Source organism: Mchenga conophoros, linkage group LG11 (genome assembly GCF_057382185.1).
Source record: "Mchenga conophoros isolate Kocher_MC1m ecotype Shallow Benthic linkage group LG11, M_conophoros_male_GT1.1, whole genome shotgun sequence".
Taxonomy (NCBI): Eukaryota; Metazoa; Chordata; class Actinopteri; order Cichliformes; family Cichlidae; genus Mchenga; species Mchenga conophoros.
This window is the reverse complement of record NC_140536.1, coordinates 28,513,938-28,532,909: the sequence shown is the minus strand read 5'-3', so window position 1 is coordinate 28,532,909 and position 18,972 is coordinate 28,513,938. Positions and strand designations below refer to the sequence as shown.

Below are 18,972 nucleotides of genomic sequence, written 5' to 3'. Positions count from 1 at the left end.
ACGCCTTAGTACAAGGCAAGCACCATTTAAATACCACAGCCTACCTAAGCATTGTTGACTATACAACCAAATTATGAGAACAGTGCACACAGATACCGAAGGCTGCTTTTAGCAGGTAACGCACCCTTGACACAAAGCTCCTGTCACCTCAGACTGTTTTTTAAAAATTACAATCAGTTCACTCATTTGGCCTCCAGTTAGCAACAGAGCACCTCTGGATTGTGGAGGAACAGGAGATTCACATCATTGATGTGCAGCTGACAAATCTGTGTCAAAAATCTCTGAGCACCTTGTTGAGTATTTGCCACAAAGAATGAAAGCAGCTCTGAGTGCAAAAAGGAGTCCAAACCAATGCTATCAAGGCTTTTCGAGTGTAAACAGGATGTGCAAAAGAAATTTTTTACAAAGTTAAAATCTCAACTTCCCTTTCTAGCAATATATTTACATATGGCCGCACGGAGGAAAGAAAATACATGAAGGCTATGAGAACGCTGCACTTGTCTTCTTGTTTTCTGTATATTTCACTTTCAATACCAAATATTGTCTATTTACTTTTAATCTTTTTTTTTTACTTTTAAACTAAAATGAGAAAGACCATGTTCATGCCAAAATGGGAAAAAAATCTAAATAACACACACTTCATAAGACTTAAATTAAAACTTTATTTTCAGACACAAAATGTAGTTTGAATTATCATTAGATGTTACTTGGCACTAGTCTGGTGTTTAATACAGCACATTCTGTAATTGTTTTTACCACATTAGTCGTTTTTGTTGTCATACAAAATTTTAAAAAAGTCAGTACAAAAAAAAGTGGTGCCGCAATTGATACATGGCAGCTTCTCAGTTAAAAAACACCCCAAACATACACACACAGACTTTATAACCAATAACCACAATTTGAAAGAGAAAGTTACATTAATAAAATCCTAGAAGTATACATTCTTCTTATGATCCTCCCCTCACAGTAAAACCAAACAGTTTAAGGCCCCTTCGGTCACAAAGTGAAAAATGATTGGATCATAGATCTCTTTCCTAACCAACAACAACCCTTTGAATCATGGTGTCATATTAGCATTTCATAGTGTTCAAGCACAGTGTCTCCACTGTGATTCACATGCTAAAGATAAGTAAACCCTTTATGGAAATAGAGTAAAGAAGACCCTGTGTCTGCTGTTCTCACAGTACCAATAACGACAAACTCACCATAAACATGAATCCCCAAACTAACCATCAGGTTTTTACAAGGCACTGAAATAAAAAAATCCCCTGAGTATGATGCTGTATGCTACATCACCTTTCTCCTTATGTTACAGTAGTGTTTCAAGATGGACATTTAACTATTTCTGCTTTTTCCCCCACTGTATTCTCAGCTTTTCCAGCAGGAAGACACAAAAGTCAGTGTGTCTAATGTAAACACACTACAACCACAACACAGTCGATGTGACCCGCTCATCCTGACATGTAGGAGTAGCGGACAATATGTGTTACCAGTGCTTTAGTTTAGTGGTATTTACACTTGAGTAAGAAAGATGTGTTGCAAGTTGTGTGAATATACATGTGTATTAGTCTCCCTCCTGTCTGTAGTGAATGACATAGTAGTCGTGGACGTACATGAGGACAGCAAACGGCTGACCGATAATGATGGAAATCCAAACTGCAGCGTTGCCGTAGTTACCACGCAGGAAACAGCCAACGAACCAGGCTAACGGAAGCTGGTGAGCGAATAAAACATCATTAAAAAAAGCCCACAAGGAGTAATCATGACATATCACTAATGACAGCCCTAATTAACCTAACTTTAATTTATTTAACTTCTTATTTCTTTTTGTTTGTAAATATTAAACCCAGAGAGACAGCCCATGATAGCCGATTATCATTGGTACATCAAACATCCCCCGCTACATTAATAAGGCTATTTATTAAGTTAATTATTTCGGGGTCAAACACTGACAACACCGCAAGATGTCCATCAACAGTTCAAAGAAATATCATAAAAACGTCTGTATTTTGACCCTCTGTATGACTTAGTTATATACAATGATGACATCTGGTCTCCATATAGCTTTGTTTTTCTTTTAGCATTTTTAAACACTGAGCAGGAATTCGCACCCATGTTACATTAAAAATTTCAGTACACGGCAGTTTGTGTCAACTGTAGCTGTATATTTATCGTCTTACCTGTGCCATCATGCCCATAAAAGCCCATAACCTGAACATCCTGAGGGGAACACTCACTAAGTACTGGCAGATAGGGAAACACACAGGGAAAGAAATCAGATCAGAATCATCAATATTCAGCTATAATTTCTAGAAATATGCTTGACAACTTGCACCACACTGATAAAGAGGTACAACACTGTGTACATTGTATTTTTTCCAGGTCAACGTGCGGCGTTTCTGGCATCGTTGTATTTTTACTCAGTTGTATATAGCATTCGTATTCTATTTTTATCTTATTGTATATTTTTATTCTATTTTATTCTACTGTATATAGTATATTATTTTATTCTATTCTGTACAGCTGTGTACTGTATTTATTCTTATTGTATTCTAATTTTTGCCTCATAACTTTTGCACTGTCCACTTCCTGCTGTGACAAAACAAATTTCCCACGTGTGGGACTAATAAAGGTTATCTTATCTTATCTTATGTAAGAAAGAATGTTTTTCACAGCGTGTATGCAATCCTGTGAAAAACAAAACACACCCAATGATTCATAACTTGAAGCAGATAATTTCTGTATGACTTTATCAGTCATGGAGGCATTTTGAGCCACACTTATTTACAACATTGTTTCAGTTCATTGAGGTCTGGACTTTGACACCTTCATTCATTTCTTTTTCAGCCATTCTGTTGTAGATTTGCTGCTGTGCTTGGGACCATTGTCCTGTTGCATGACCCAGACACTGGTCACGGTCAGGTCACTGAATGCAAGCGCTCATGTCCTGTGGCTGCAAAACAAGCCCAAATCATCACCCCTCCACCACTGTGCTTTATATTTAGTATGAAGAGTTTGTGCTGATATGCTGTGTTCTTGTTCTGGTCACTTTGGTCTCATCTGTCTAAACAACATTGTTCCATTCTGTAATGTCCTGAACATCAGTAAATGCTCCGGATGAGCGAAGAGGAAAAATTTCTGCTCTCATAGAGGTGCTAACACTTCTTTACTAGTTAACCAATCAGTGCATTTGATTAGCAGCACCTGGTTGCTACTTTTTTCCCTTTTTGAATGACAGTGAAAGCTCAGCAGAAAAAGCAGTTCTGGTCTCTATTCTTACCTCATGGAAAAAGGCTGACAAGAAGAAGACAGCTGATTGGCTGAACATTTTGCTGAATCCTCTCCTCAGAAGCGGCTTGTAAAAGTGGCTGCAAGACACAGAAGAACAGATATAAAAATGTGTGAATACCTACATTCAAATCAGAGAGATTATTCTGAGAACAAATTATATTTTTTCAGTAAACTAGAATTTGTTTACCGTGTGTACTACAGTAGACCTGCTGTAATTCTGTCTCTCTAAGAGAAAATACACTTTAGAAAGCACCGCGTTCACTTCATCTTGTTTAATAGAAATGTATTTGCTCCTGTTGCTGTATTTACCACCGCTGCTTATTCAATTATAGCCAGATGAATCCACTTCCTAAATACATCAGTGTGCCTTGTTAAGCGCATCCCGCTGCATCAAATTCACCGCCGTCTCCTGTGCCGAGTCCTATAATTTAATTCCTCCCTTCTAATGTCCAACTGTGTGAATAATTCACTTTACCGTAGACACCACTTGTGCACTGGGATGTTCCAGTTCTGCCAGAAATATGTCACCGACTCCGAATTCCTATAAAAAAAATAAAATAATAATAAAAAGCCATCAAACAGTGTGCTGGATTACAGCCTCTAAATAATGAATTTAAAGCAGCTTGATTAATATTGATAGACATAAGGAAATCTGTTTTCATGAGAAAGGAGGAAATAAAAGCAATTATTCCACAGTCCACTGACTGACACCTATTTACAAATATTAGAAATACATAAACTGATTCATAAGTTTACTGCTTTGATTATACAAATGGCATTGATATAAACCAAATACATTCATGAGAATACACATAAATCCGCTCTCTTATGCACACATGCAGTTATTAGCGCATGGAGCTACTCTGAAAAAGTGTTTGAGCACAGTCCACCACACCTCATAAAAATCACAAACAACACAGACAAAAACTTACCACCAGTCTTTGTAAAACTGTCTGTCACCAAAGCGCAGCAGCTCAGCTGTGAAGTTCAAAGATGAGTGGAAGAACCAATAGAAAGACATCAGCCAAAGCAAGTGATTAGGAACCTGGAAAGACAAGTTCAAGTCTCGTGAACAAGAACAACACATGACCCTCACCCAACATGCTGCTGCATGCTCAGTATACGCAGTAACTGTTTACAGCTTAAATATAAATTGGCATATGCGCGCACACTACATGCATGTATTTGCTTTAATGATGACTGAGAAGTTGCACTACAGTTGTAGCATGATCTCTGGTCATAAATAAACTGTAGCTTTATACTGCAAGTCCAAAACACTGACAAGTACAAGAACTGGAAATTAACAGTTCTGATCTCTTGCTTCACATTTTTATCAAAACTGGAGCTCTGTTTTGATGTCACGGTGCTTAATGTTATAGTGTTTACGCACAGCCAGTCGCAGGAGTCTCTCAGTCATCCTGGACAGATCCATGTCCTACAGGAGAGAAAACACGAGGCGTGAATTGACAAACACACAGTAAAGGTCGTTACACACCAAGCACATTCCTAAAAAGTGAGAAGAAATTCATGCATTTTTAAATCCGAACTTGTTGCATAACTTCAATTTCATGCAATTATCACGAGAATGCAGCAGCAAGGAGGATTTCCTCCACTGAACCGACTGATCTGGAACGTTGTCTGAGGTAAAAATAATAATATATTATAGTTTACTATTTACATGTTTTTGTAAATTCAACACTTGTGGGAGCTTTGAGCCTAGAGCGCACTTGTTGCCAAATGCTGTGGTCTGATTGGTCAGATCTGAGCGGAAAATTGAGCTTGGTTGCAAATAAGGTTGAAAATTTGCAAAATTATGCAGCTGGTGTGAACGTTACAGAATTTATTTTTAAGGCACAAAATACTTGAACAGATTTTACACATCTGGTTTAAAACCACTTCACCCTTGTAGCGTCTGTCTCATTTTGCCTGACTTACCTCTAGTGGTTTCATTGAGCTCTGAATGATGGGAATCATCCACTGACAGAAAGAGAAAAAAATACTCAAGCTACTTTAAGACATGAGCTGCAATGTACACATTTTAAACGGTGATGTTTAGGTTTATCCGACTGTACCTGCTGAGTGAGTCCAACTAACAGCTGGGTGAAAAAAAGCTGAGGAGAAAGGCACAAATTGATAGAGTGACATTATTTCAGTGATATAAATGGCCTTTTTTCAGTTTCACTCTTAAAGGATGCACCTGTTTGTGTGACATGTTGGGATTGTGCCCTGTGTTGTTGATCAAACTTGTACATACACTGCATCGTATCCATAACCCAATATTTCTGCAGAAATATGCCACCTTTATACTGTGATCTAGCACTTAAGCACTTTTAGGTGATACTTCTAATCGTCTGAGTGTGTGTCTGTGCTTACTTTGAACACACAGCTACACTAAAGGTGTTTAATGGGTGATGCTGACATGAGATATTTCCTCACCATCTCAAAGAGTCTCCTTAGCAGGAAGCTCATGCGAATGTTTGGAGAGCGGGGGAAGTTGAGCTCATAGCACAGAGTTGGCGCAAAGATGAAGTAGTACATGTCTACAGAGGTGGAGAGAAAGTCAGTGTGTTAACCAGAACATGTGACACAGTAAAACAGAAACAGTGGTGCATCACAGAAACACGATCAACTCACATCCCAGCAAACAGTAATGATAATAAAAGCTCTGAGTACCTCGGAGGGTGAGGTTGCCAGGATAGCACACTTTGCGTTCACCTTCATAGAAACGCTGTTCTGACGGGCCTGTACCAGACATAAATAAAATTTACACCATTCATGTAAGTTTCATCAGAAAGCTGTGATGTCAACTATCTGCCAGTAGATGTCATCATAACAGCACGAGCGATATACTGAAACCTCTTTCTGGGTAGAAACTAAATCACATTAAAAGCCATTTCGAGTATAAAAACAAAATGATAATGTATATTGCTTACTTTCTTATGATGTCAGTGAGTGTAAAATATAAATCTAAATAAGCATGCGTATGTGTGACTTACAAGACAGTGACCTGGACAGTTTCTTTGCCTTCATAGTGCTCAGCTCTCTGCACCACAAGTTGACATCCTTATAGGAGTACAGTTTAAGTAAGATAATGGTGTAAGTACCAAGTACGAATAAACCACCAACTGTCATGGGGAGAGGGAGAAAAAGAGGTAAGGATTAGCACTGTGGATAAACTAATGCAGAAACATGTAATTAGCTCATATGTGATCTAAGAAGAAGATGAGGAGGAAGATATGAGGGGATGCTAACAGTAAGGAAAAATTAGCGAAGAAGAACGGATGAGGACATAAAAACTAAAAGAACAATGCGAGGAAAAAAAAATTATGGGATGTACGTTAGAAGCAGAGCCAGGGACAGGATGGAAAACAGAGCAGAGAGGTAGGAGAGTGAAAAAGGAAAGGAGACAGACAATGAGAGGCTGTCATTTGATCTGGAACAAACAGCTGAATAAATCATCTCAACACAAAGTATAAAAGCAGTCTAACTATGCCAAGGACATTATTACATAGTCACCATGTTGTTGTTGTTTTTTTGAGAGAATGTGCACTCAGAAACCCGTGCCAAAGTTTGTGCTAATTGGCCAATGAGGAAAAGCTGATTTGAAAGGAGATCAATAAACATATTTAGTAAATTGCAAGCGCACGCTTACACCAGCTTGCCTACCAGGGCTTTATCAATAGTCACCATATGCTTGATAGAAAGGGATCAAGCCGGACAGAGAACAAACACGCACACGTATATGTGCACAAACACTCAGAAACGCACAAACAAAAACTGCCTGTTGTGCCAGCAGGGTGAGGAGGAGGTCAGCACACCTGGCAGCAAACCATACCAGATCTTATCCATTAACCATCTGTCTCTCTGGCTCAGTGTGGCTCCTAAACTGCTAGATTTTCTTCAAGACAGTGACTCAAGAGATAGGAATCGTAAAAAAAAAAAAAAATAATAAGCACACAGAGACGAGCCTGAGTGGGGAAAAACATGCCAAAACCAGCCCCCTCTCAGATGTGGTGTCGCCTAACGCTGTACTACACTATGCAAAGAAAGCTTTGACAGCTTTATGCATGCAGTTTCTGAGTCGTCGTTTGATAAGCTGAGTAAGAGCGTGCTTTAGAATATTAGAGGGTGGTTTACACCTGCTTATAAAAATACACAATGTATGTGGCACTGCACTTTACACCATCTATGTGGACGTCTGAATATCTGTGTGATTTTTATTTTTCAGTTTTTCAAATTCGCACTGTTATCAGAAACACTGCTGTAAGGACACTCAAACCCAGGTGCACACACTTAAAGCCATGATGCATTAAAGGACCAATCCAAAGCTTTGGAAATAATGAAATGATGTCAGCAGATAACAGTAAAGTTTAGTAGTATGTTACCAAATTTGATTGAATATCTATAAATGTGTTCTTTTTCTCCGTCTGTCACACAGACACACAAAATTAGCTGTGTTTTGTAACAGGACGTTGCATTTACATGATAATTGACAATGTGACTATGAAAACATCCCTAATATATGCCCCCAAAACCTAATATCAGTACGCACACATATTCGTACATACACACACACACCTGCCCTCTGTCAATTGTCCTTCCTGTGCGAACAGCAGTGCAGAGAAAACAGACAGACAGATGGACCGACTCCTTTACTTCTACACCTCCCAGTGAGAGAACAGATGAGATGAGGGAGGAGAAGAGGAGAGAAAAAAATAACCCAAAAGGGGAAACAATGACTTTCTGGGATAAAATAAACCAGCCTTACATAGGAAACTCCCAACATGGATGTCCTTTGATTGATTTAAAGTCAGAGGTGTGCTTACTAAAGCTTGAAGAGTAAAGGACTGGTGCTGTGCCAAAACAACTGAACTAAATACATTTATCAAGTCCATGACATAAAACACTCCTACCGTGGAACATTTGTGGATTAAGTGACAAATGTGACCTTGTCGGTGAAATATTTGTCAAGTTCGTTACGTGTTCCAGCTAAAACTCTACACCCCGGTACAGGCTAAGATTTTACCGTAGTATAAACCAGTCAGTCGGCGGAAACAGTGAAATTTGGATAACCACCACCACCATCAAGAAATTTGCGATGACACAGCAAATTATTGTCATCAAGCAATAACATTTCAGTAGATGCAATAATCTATTGTTTTTATACAGAGTAATGCACATTAATGTGATTGTTTCATGGTAAAAGAAAAAAAAAAAAAAAAGGTGCTTAAAGAGTATTTCTCATTAAATTTATGAGGACTTCTGTCTACTTGTCTTTCCTGTAAAAATACGGCGTGCTGTATTCCCAGTTCATCATGGGTCAATCATGTTGCGTGTATGATGAAGACAGAAGGTAGTGAACCTTGAATAACCCTGCACAGCAAGCCACACCCCTTTCCATTCCTTTCCTATCCTTTCTTCTCCTTTCCTCCCCTCTCCTCTCCTCAGAGCCAGCTGGAAACAATCCAGTCATGACCAACTGGTCCATTACCACTAACCGACTCCAATTATGACTCTGTATCAGAGATGCCTTTTACTGCACTGCCAAACTGGCTGCGTGTTTCTGTGAAGGGCAAGGAAGTGGATGTTCTCTTAATCTTTATTACCCTTAAATTATTTTCTACATTGTAAACTACGAGTGAACGGATAATGTTTTGGCTGCATAAGAGATGAGACCATTTTAGTAAATTATTTGTCGCAGTAATGTACAGTTGTTAGGAACAAGATTGCAGGGAGGACAGTTGAATAATAGGGAAACACATTTTACCTGAGGTCATGGAGGGAACCAATAGGACCACTGCTGCAGGAAACGTTAGCAGAACGGCCATGTTAATGAAATGGACCAGAAATCCCACAAGTTCACTGAATGAACCCTGTGTCCAAAAAACAAACAAACATAGGAACAGCAGGAGTTTTTTATCTTAACAATGTATCCATTTCTACAAAACTGCCTCCGTTTTGGTCGCATGCTTTTAGCCTTGGGTATTTACTGGTGACCTAATTCTAAAACACTGCCAATTATTACAGAAACTAAATGTTTTAACCATTTTTTACTTCTCACCCCACCACAGATCACATTTTAAGTTATTCTGGCCTAGTTAAGTTAAAAAACAACAAAAAACTGTTCCAATTCGTGCCAAACAGGCAGAGCATAACTGAATGTGGCCCAAATGTAGATGGTGAAACTAATTTCTCATTTTACCATTTCACATTTGCAGATGCAACTGGGGAGGGTCAGCTCCACAGTCAGCTTTAGAGAACAGTTTTAGGAAAATAATCCCACCCGAGACTTGGGAAAGTGCTCTGAATTCAGCAGTCCGGTTAAAATTCACACTGCTCTCACGTTTTAGTGCAAGCAGGGTTTCTCTCCTCACCTTCGACAGCTGCCTTTCGGTATAGAGAGCCACCAGAATGAACACATTGGACACTGTCGGACAAAATGAACCATGTCAGTGCTGATGCTCAGTGATCATTTTTTCAGCCTGTATTTACACTAGGGAGCTCATGAACTGAAGACATTTTGGCTCCGAAAACACTGGTATTCAGCAGAACTCCATCATTTTAGTCAGTGACTTCTACGTTTTAAAAGCAGTGCTGAGAGAATATACCAATTTCATGTTTTGACTGAAAATTTCCTGAAACCTGAGCAACATGGTGTCTCTCACACACAGACACACACAGACTTTCACATGATTAAATAGCAACACCTGATGAAAGAAATGAACCGGCAATAACAGAGCATATGTGTTTCACAGCATATACCAACTGCTAGACAGCTGAGTGACTAGACCAGTCGATGTGTGTGGAAAAGCTCTCTCTCTCTCACACACACACACACACACACACACACACACACACACACACACACACACACACACAAAGAATCACATCATTTTTTATTCTTTATCTTTTGTTTCCTGCACAGTATATCCATCTCCATATTCAGTGTCTGCTGCTCTTTTGACAACTTGTATGATGTGGAGGTTATCAAATAAATGAGTGTACTTTAAACTGTTTACTTGAATATGTAAGATCAAAAAGGCCATGGAGCAAATGACTGTGACAGAAAAATCCCAAGTGAATCAATCAAGTAACATAATCAAGAAGATTCTTTAGTGAAGCTTTAGAAAATAAAATAAAATAAAAAAGAAGATATTCTACAGTATGATTTCATATCAACACTTCAGAAAGACAGGTCTAATTTTGGGATGTATGGTACTGTGCAAAAGTCTTGAGCAACACCTCATTTCTTTTTTACTTTGCTTCCAAGGAACTAGACTTCTTGTAATTTTTAAAGTGGTGTTGAGCAATAGTTCTCAAGGCTTTCTGAGAGTCTTTGAAAGTTTTCCTTTGGATACTGTCTGCTTTTTCACTCCTTTTCAGTCCATCAGAGGAAGGTTATTCTTTTTTTGTTTATACCGTAAAAAAGCACCTAACTCAAGGGCTAAACCAGTGTTGTTTCAACATAGAAAAATTATATCTTTAGGCCTTTTATTACTTGCAGCCTCTCACAAAAATCACACCATTTGTTCCAATTTTATTAGGTGAAACTATGCAAAATTACAAGGATAACATGGTTTAACAGGCATAACATAATATTTTTGCAGCAACGAGGTGATTCCCAAAGAGCTACCAACCAAAACCTTGGATGATATACAGTGTTTCATATCACTTACATCAGATGAAAATCTACTTCTGTCTCTGCATCTACCTGTATCAATATCTGTTTCAGTATCTAAAAGTTATGTTAAGAAATGGGGAAAAAAAAACATCCAGCAAAGACTTGACAGAGGACCTGCGAGGTACATCTGGACCTTCAGATAATCCATCTGTTTGTTGAAGCCTCAGAAATGGTTTCAGTGGGAGGGTGACCATCAAGAAGACATTTTTAAGGAGGGAAATGGGGAGAAATGGCTGAGGTATGACAAATTACACAAGAACTGGACTGAAAATTGGTGACAATGGGGTTTACGGAGCGATGAGTCCAAATGTAAATTTTCTGGTTCAAATTGTTGTCAGTATGTACAGATCAGGACCAAGGTACATCACTGACTGTCTATAGCAGGGGTAGGCAACTCCAGGCCTCAAGTGCCAGTGTCCTGCAGGTTTTAGATCACACCCTGGGTTAACACACCTGAATCAAATGATTAGTTCATTACCAGGCCTCTGGAGAACTTCAAGAAATGCTGAGGAGTCATTTAGCCCTTTAAATCAGCTGTGATTGATCATGGACACATCTAAAACGTCCAGGACACCCGAACTCGAGGCCTGGAGTTGCCTACCCCTGGTCTATAGTCATAATACAGAGGAGGCTCTGTCATGGTTTGGGGCTGCATTTCAGCCAGTGGTGGAGACAATGATCCAAAACACAAAATGAAACAATATCAATCATGGACTGGCCTCCTCAGAGCTCAGACCTCAACATTACTGAAGCAGTGTGGGATCATCTTGACAGAAAACTGAATAAAGGGCAGCCAACATCCACAGACGAGCTCTGAATGGACTTCAACAAATCTGGAGAACTATTCCTGAAGACTACTTAAAGAAATGACAAGAAATGATGAAGATCACGTTGGTCATGCTAAAATATTGACTTTCAAGCTTGTTAGAATTGTATAAACTCTGTTTTTGGGGGGGTTCATCATGTGATCATCAACAGTGTCACCCTTGATAACTGCCATTACGAATCAATGTCTTTAGTCATTCAGTCACATGGTTGTTTTCGAGTTCGTGGTATACACGGCACATCAAAGACAGGAAGGAGGAAATGCGCTGCAGGCACAGCAGAGTCTATACAGTAAGATTACTGTGCACAAACGAAAGCAATTAATCAGCCTGTAGGCATCACTTCATCAGACCTCACAATACACTCCCATTATACTCATCTTTAAATGCACCTATAGGAAGGAAAAAGAAAAGTATGGAGTCAGGAAACCTGTCTTCTAACTAGGCTGCGTTTAACATAAGGACAACTCACGCTTTCAGCAAATATGCAAAGGAGAGTGTCGCAAAGGATAACACAGCAAATTTTACAAAGTACTGTGAGTGTATCAAGATCATTGGTGCTAAATTATAAAAAAGTTAAACAATTTAATACATTTAAATAAGGATCTTTATTGCTAGGACAGTTTTCTTTGACAATTTTATTATTGCCATCGTTGTCGTTGTATAATAATAAGAACAATTCACAGAATAAGAGACTTTTAAATGCAAAGAAGAGAAACCAGACAAAAGAACATCTGAGAAGAGCCCAAATCTTATTCCCTACTGCTTTTTCTTTTGCAAAGCATCTGTTGAGCCTCTTTGCCAAATACCAACTACTGTATTGTGCCCAAACTGCATGAAACTGGAACAAACAACTCAATTTAGCACCTGTTAGACACACAAGCCTTTTATCTGGTGCCTTCAGGTATATATTGTAGAAGCAATGCACTTACTACAGCAAAGTAAAATAACATTTATCACTCACAATAGAGTTTTCTTAATGTCTAACTTTCTTTCCAAAGTTTGCCCATTTTGCTGGTAGGCTTCATGAAGTGTAGACTGTGTTTGTGTGTGTGGGAGTGTGCGTAAGTTACTGCAGTGACTCTCTGAATGCCCTCGGGGGATAGGCTGCTTTACAGTCCATGCCACTGTAAACAGACTCCCATCCTCACCTGCCTCTTACCTATTGTCTGTGCAGTCATTTGCCTTAACTCCATCCATTTCTCTCCTCCTCCCTCCCTTTCCCTTCTCCGGTCCCGAGTTGATGCGGCACTTTACTCCACCACTCTCCTGCTCTTTCTACCCCGTCTCTCTCTGCCTGTTCTTGTCCTGTTTTCCAACCATCTATACAAATTTACTTACTTAACTTGGCTTCCATTAAATCCTTCCTCCTTACTTCTCTTCTTCATCCCTCTCTCTTACTCCCTCCTCCTCTCTGCAGGAGAACACCAGTATGCAGTATATAGGGCAGGTGAGTGTCCCTCTAGAGACACTGAAAGCTGCACTACTGCAGACCTTCACTGCAATATACTATAAAAGTAAGTACTCGGAAAACAAAAAAACTGCATGTGTTCGTCTTATAGCAGGGTAGGCCTTAAAGGAAGTGGCTCTATAATCAGTTTTAAATGTTTTTTCCACCTAGTTTTCTGAAACGTTCTTGCTAGGTTGGTCCGCAAATCGCAACGAATTACTGAAACATAAAAGAAAATACAGTACATAAGGCAAAAACAGAGTCTGTATAATTCTAACAAGCTTGAAAGTCAATATTTTGTTTATTCTTTATCATTTTTATTCCTCTCTTAAACAAGAGTCCTTTCAATTTCTTTAAGCAGTCATTCAGGAATAGTTCTCCAGGCTTCTTGAGGACATTCAAAGCTCTTGAACGTTAGCTGCCTTTTGTTTTAAAATTGTTCCGTTGTGTGTTTGACTGCTCTGGCAGTGTGTTTGGAATCATTCTCATGGTGAAAACAATGAAGCTGTTGCCAATCAGACACTTTCACGATGGTACTGCATGGTGGATGATAATCTGGTGGTACGGTACTCTTCTGTATACAGAAATCCATCAAGATCCCCAACACCACTGACTGAATTCAGCCCCAAACAATCACAGAGCCTCTACTGTGTTTTACAGATGGCTGCAGACACTCGCTGTTGTACCACTCTCCTTACCTTCTCCACACATAGTGATGATAATTTAAGCCAATCCATTAGTTCGTTGCCACTGATTTTCTATCCAGTTCTTGTGCAATGTGGCATGCCACAGCCTTGTCTCCCAGTTTCTCCTCCTTATGACTGACTTCTTGGCAGACACCCTTCCCGTGAGACCTTTTCTAATAAGCAGTAGATCAATAAACTTAAGGTCCAGATGGCTCTATCAGTTTCTGTTTTTGTCCTATAGCTTAAGGGCAAGACTTTCAAACATTGTTCATTTACTGTAGGTAACTTTTTTTGCATGACCTGACATTTACACTTACATATCACACTTTTGTCCCCCACTTGTTTTGGTGATAGGATGTTAGCAAGTTTCTAAGGATTTTATTTTAAAACTGGTTCTTTGCTAAATTAAAACTTTCCCCAGAACATTTTCAGGTACAAGGAGTGGACTGAAAATGAGTGAAAAAAGTCACCAACCTTCATACAACCTGGAATACTACTGCTTAAGATCACTTAAAATTGGTCATCCTGGTCTTGGTTATACAAGCATTTCGTGCACGTTTTGTAGCTGAGATTTTTATGTTTTTTTAAACCCAGAAATAATATAATCAGTGTAAAATAATATTGAATCATTTCCATTATTTTGAAGTGTTACACAGAAAATATACCTACCAATCACTAGGCAAGCTGCTGGCCAGCTGTAGGGATCATTCAGAAACAAGGAAACCACCTGAACAGGATCGACCAAAACACCGTACCTAAAAAAACAAAACAAAGAACGATGGCCAAAAGAAAAGCCAGGATCCAAATTAAGACAGGTGTGTTTTTACAGATCTGAGCTTCAATGTAAGTAACAACTGATGCAGCAGAAAACTGAGCGCTGGCTCAGTTTTCATATATAATATTTTCCACAGCGGTTATTTTAACTTCTGAGAGGAAAAAAACCCCACAAGTGTAACAAATGACATTATGACGAGATGAGTTACATGAACCTCGTGTCACATTTAAAACACCACCCTCATTAATGTTAAGAATGGCACATTGGGTAAAAGTAGTCCATGAAGCCTTTTGAAATAATAGCTAATAAAACATTCTCACCGTAAGAGGTTTTCTAAGAAGAGGCGCGCGTTGCTCAGTACCTGTAACAAAAAGACAGACAATGATAAATATTTCTTGCACAACAATCCTCCTTACACTGTTCTCCACATGTACATTTATTTCATGGTTCTCATTTTAAAGCCTTCAGCTTTAATTGAATTGCCTCATCGTTCTGTATCACTCTCTCCTCCATGGTCGTCTCCTTCTCTTGCTCCCCTCTTTTGCACTCCTTGCTGTATCCTGTCCGTTTGCTCTCCTCAGCTAAATGGATTGTAATATCCTATTACCAAACACAAAATCTCTGGGTCTGTCAGAATGAAGGAAAAACCTCCTATAATGAACACAATGATTTGTTGGATTAGCGGGGTTCACCACCTGAATCTTCTCGTTTCCTGCTATAATTGGCCCATTCTCCCAAGCACGGGCGAGAAAGAACTGCAAAATGTGCTAAGCTTGACACTAACAGGTCAGTTATTTTATGGTGGATGTACACTATTCGACATCTCTAGAAAATACACATTAGCTAGTTAGCTCATCTGTTCACACTTCATCACAATGCAGTTAGCGTTGCAACGCAAAATAACAAATGTGATCTTCATCTTGTGAACAGTTTCAATGAAGAACTGTTTGAGGTTTCACTAAAAATCTGACCAATACTCTTGGAGAAGCAGCCATTCTTGTGAATGGGGAATAGATGAACAACAGATTCCTGACTATGGCTAAAGCTCATAGGGTTTTTTTTATTGATGAGTGAAAAATTATCTGCCTGAACTATTTAACTTGAACAAAATACTTTAGAGTCTTGTGTGTCTGTGTGTGTGTCTGTGGTAAAGCTGCTGAGCCCCGCCTGAGAGGAAACTCTGCACAAAGAGGAAATGAGTGGACAGAAGCAGCACAACAGTAATGACAGCAAAACGTGACTCTGCATATTTTTTTCCTCTTCACTTGGATGAAATGCAGTGAAAACTCTGCATTTTATCAGGATGAATGTTGGCTGAAACGCTGGTGACATTTTTATACAATCACCATTAGTACAAACAAGGGTCAGCAGAAGTGTCGGAGGTCATGCCCATATATCAGAAGATAAGTTAATCAGGGTCTTAATCCGGACAATCGTTTTGTTTACTATTTAATGCAATATTGAATTATCTCAGTGTATTAGTCTATGACAGTGGATGGTCTGTATCACAAAAGTCCATTACTATCTATACTAATTGCTAAACTGATATTAAGTCATATGCAATAAAATAAGATTTATCTTACTGAAAAAAATCAATAATCAAAAAGTCTAATTACAGGAAGTGTGGTTAGACAGATTGTTCTACTAATAGCTTGGAGGTGTCCACTTGACAGGCCTGTACTGCGAAGCAGGATATCATTGTATACAGGTCAGTTGGGGGCTAACACTGGGTTTTTGTATTATGAAGGTGGTTCCCATCTTACTGGGGTACATCACCGTGGTAACTTATGCTGCAACCCTAACACCATCGGGGCTGCAGCTGAAAGCAAGCTGATAACCAGTTTTCTTTCGACTGCTTATCCTGACTTCCATTTACTTCCATGTACATTGTAATCATAAAAATCATAATTTCATACAATACATCTGTCAAAAACACAAAAACTGACAATTACACCCACACTAAGAGCTGCTGGAATTAAAATTAAAGAAAAAACATGAGTGGGAAATAGAGATGGGAAAGACGCTTGGCTTTATGTCACTGGATACATGTTGGCCATGTTTGGAAATTCATTGAAATATCAACAAAAATATCATCTTATGTGCTCAAACAACAAAACAAGATTGTCAAATGCTTTTTTTTTAGGATTTTCATGGGAACACATGTTTCCTTTTGTCTGTGTCTTACCAGCATTACCACACACCAGTTGAGGACTCCTCTGTAGTTTTTATAACCACTGGCTGAACTCAGCAGGGACTCCTGTGTCTTGTGACAGTTACTGAAATAAATCAGATGGATACAGTAAATGAGTGAGACAATTAAAAATGAATGTATTTATGTTGCATTGATTTTCATTCGAACTCTAGCTGCAACAATAGGACAAAGTTAAATACACAGTGAGATGCGCTAGGAGCTCTGTGAAGGTTTTTATAGTCCTGCAACAAACATGTCCTGTGTAAAACTAAGTAAAACCCAATCAACAGCTTGTAGAACCACCTTTAGAAACAAGAGCTTTAAGTAATCACTTCCTGTCTGTTTTTATTATTATCTCACATCACTGTGGGGAAATTTTGTCCCACTCTTCTTTACAGCACTGCTTCAATTGCTTGAGGTTTGTAGACATTCATATGTGCACAGATCTCTTTTACCGATGGCTGTAGACACTCACTGTTGTGCATCTCTCCTGACCTCCTCTGTACATACTGGTGATAATTTGAATTTCAAATTTGGATTCATCACTTAATTGAAACTGTTGCCACTGATTTTCAATGGAGTTCTTGTGTAGTTTGGCATTCCTCAGACTTTTATCCTCCCTGTTTCCCTATATTAAAAACTGCTTTTTGACTACACCCTTCCACCCAGGCCATTTCTGATGAGGCTTCAGCAATCAGCAATATAAACGAATATGCGAAACTTTTGCAAACCAAACAGTGTTATATCGGCTGTTTGTGTTACATAACTGGTCTGAGAAGATTAAGTTAATTCACGCCTATTCATAGGGTTCCCCTTTACACAGCCTCCCACGAAACAACCCACATTGTGCATTTTATTTATTGGAGACACATATACCCGATCTTAAAGTTCCTGGAACTCGGCCCAGCAGCACTAAAGAAGAGCGGGAGTGTAAGTATGAATGAATGAGTGACAACTGTGGAAAAATAAACAGGCTCTGGTCCAGATCGTCCCCCACGACCCTGAACCAAGTCGTTACCGACAATGAATAACAAGGACACGTATCTAGCGTTTCTTAATGCTAGATACAACATTAGCCGTTAGCTACGGGCAGCATGTTGTCATATCTTTCCTGAAGGAAAAACAAAAAACTCTTCCCACTTTCCTCAAACTGGGCAACACTTCAGTAAGTTTATCCAGCTCACCTCAACATGTCACTTATATCATTCCTGCGTTTCTTCTTATCGTTCTTCGTTTTATTCCGGCTTATTTCCAGTGAATGGTCATGTTTGTTATGTTCATTTTCAAAGCTAATGTCTGCGGCCACCAAGCTCTGACGATCCCCTTCAAACCTCCTGTTCATCGGCTGGAGAGTCGCAGCTCTCGCCACTGCGAGAGTCGCTCTTCTCCTGTGGGTTAATGCTTCGGCTGGCTTGTAGTCACCCATGATGACAGAGAGACAGCGATGGTATAGAAAAACCAAGTAATAACTCACAGAAGTCCACTTCAACCGTTCACTGCGGATAATAGCATGCTTGTAGCAACGGTGACACCCAGGCGTAGTAGTACAGAGAAGGGGAAGTAAAAGGATTGCAAAACAATCCGCCCAAAGCTCAGATTTCAGTACAGTTCACACACACACACAGAGGTAGGAGTGTATTCATAACGCTGATGGTGAAAGCACTGTAACTTGTTTGACTGTTGCACACTGTGTGGCAGGTGAGTCAGAGTCTACTCTGAGGGCTTAGGCGGTTCATGGAAGAGGCGTAATGAGCTATTATCCGGGTCCCAAACAGCATGTAAGCATGTTAGAGACAACACAGCGCAGAAATGCGGGGTTTGAGCAATAATAAAGACATGTGATGCATACTAAACGCCAGCAAGACGGAAGACCAGCAGAATAACAAGTTGACAAAATAGTCCATCAGTTCATTCCCATTCACCACTCTCGAGGCTTTATTATTAGAAGATGTTAATTAGAGGATCAGTGTAATTTTCTTGTAGTTCATGTTGGGCAATTAAAAGTTGAGTTCCAAAATAATTAAGTATCAGCTAAAGATGTAAATGAACTTTTATTGCAAGTTTAAGTGCCAAA

General features: G+C 39.2%; 1 protein-coding gene across 1 annotated transcript; it reads right to left on the bottom strand.

The window, feature by feature from the left end:
- Window positions 1–642: 642 nt before the first annotated feature.
- On the bottom strand, window positions 643–18,600 carry LOC146564429 (diacylglycerol O-acyltransferase 1-like). The gene is made up of 17 exons (XM_085292228.1): window positions 18,083–18,600; window positions 16,893–16,983; window positions 15,028–15,068; window positions 14,602–14,687; window positions 9,666–9,718; window positions 9,059–9,164; window positions 6,288–6,416; window positions 5,965–6,033; window positions 5,728–5,831; window positions 5,364–5,402; window positions 5,227–5,268; window positions 4,682–4,726; window positions 4,224–4,336; window positions 3,767–3,832; window positions 3,281–3,368; window positions 2,181–2,243; window positions 643–1,714 (listed from the first exon to the last, which is right to left on the bottom strand). Exons 1-17 carry the CDS (start codon window positions 18,322–18,324, stop codon window positions 1,565–1,567), a joined length of 1,527 nt encoding a protein of 508 aa, XP_085148354.1. The 5' UTR covers window positions 18,325–18,600; the 3' UTR covers window positions 643–1,564.
- Between the last annotated feature and the right edge of the window lie 372 nt (window positions 18,601–18,972).

Bases quoted from the DNA above. Each gene is read 5' to 3' on its own strand.
- LOC146564429 (XM_085292228.1), bottom strand. From the start codon at position 18,324: ATGGGTGACTACAAGCCAGCCGAAGCATTAACCCACAGGAGAAGAGCG. The intron at 5,269-5,363 runs GTACAGTCGGAT...TCTTTCTGTCAG, and splicing joins TAGTTGGACTCACTCAGCAG to TGGATGATTCCCATCATTCA. The intron at 4,727-5,226 runs GTAAGTCAGGCA...TCTCTCCTGTAG, and splicing joins GCTCAATGAAACCACTAGAG to GACATGGATCTGTCCAGGAT.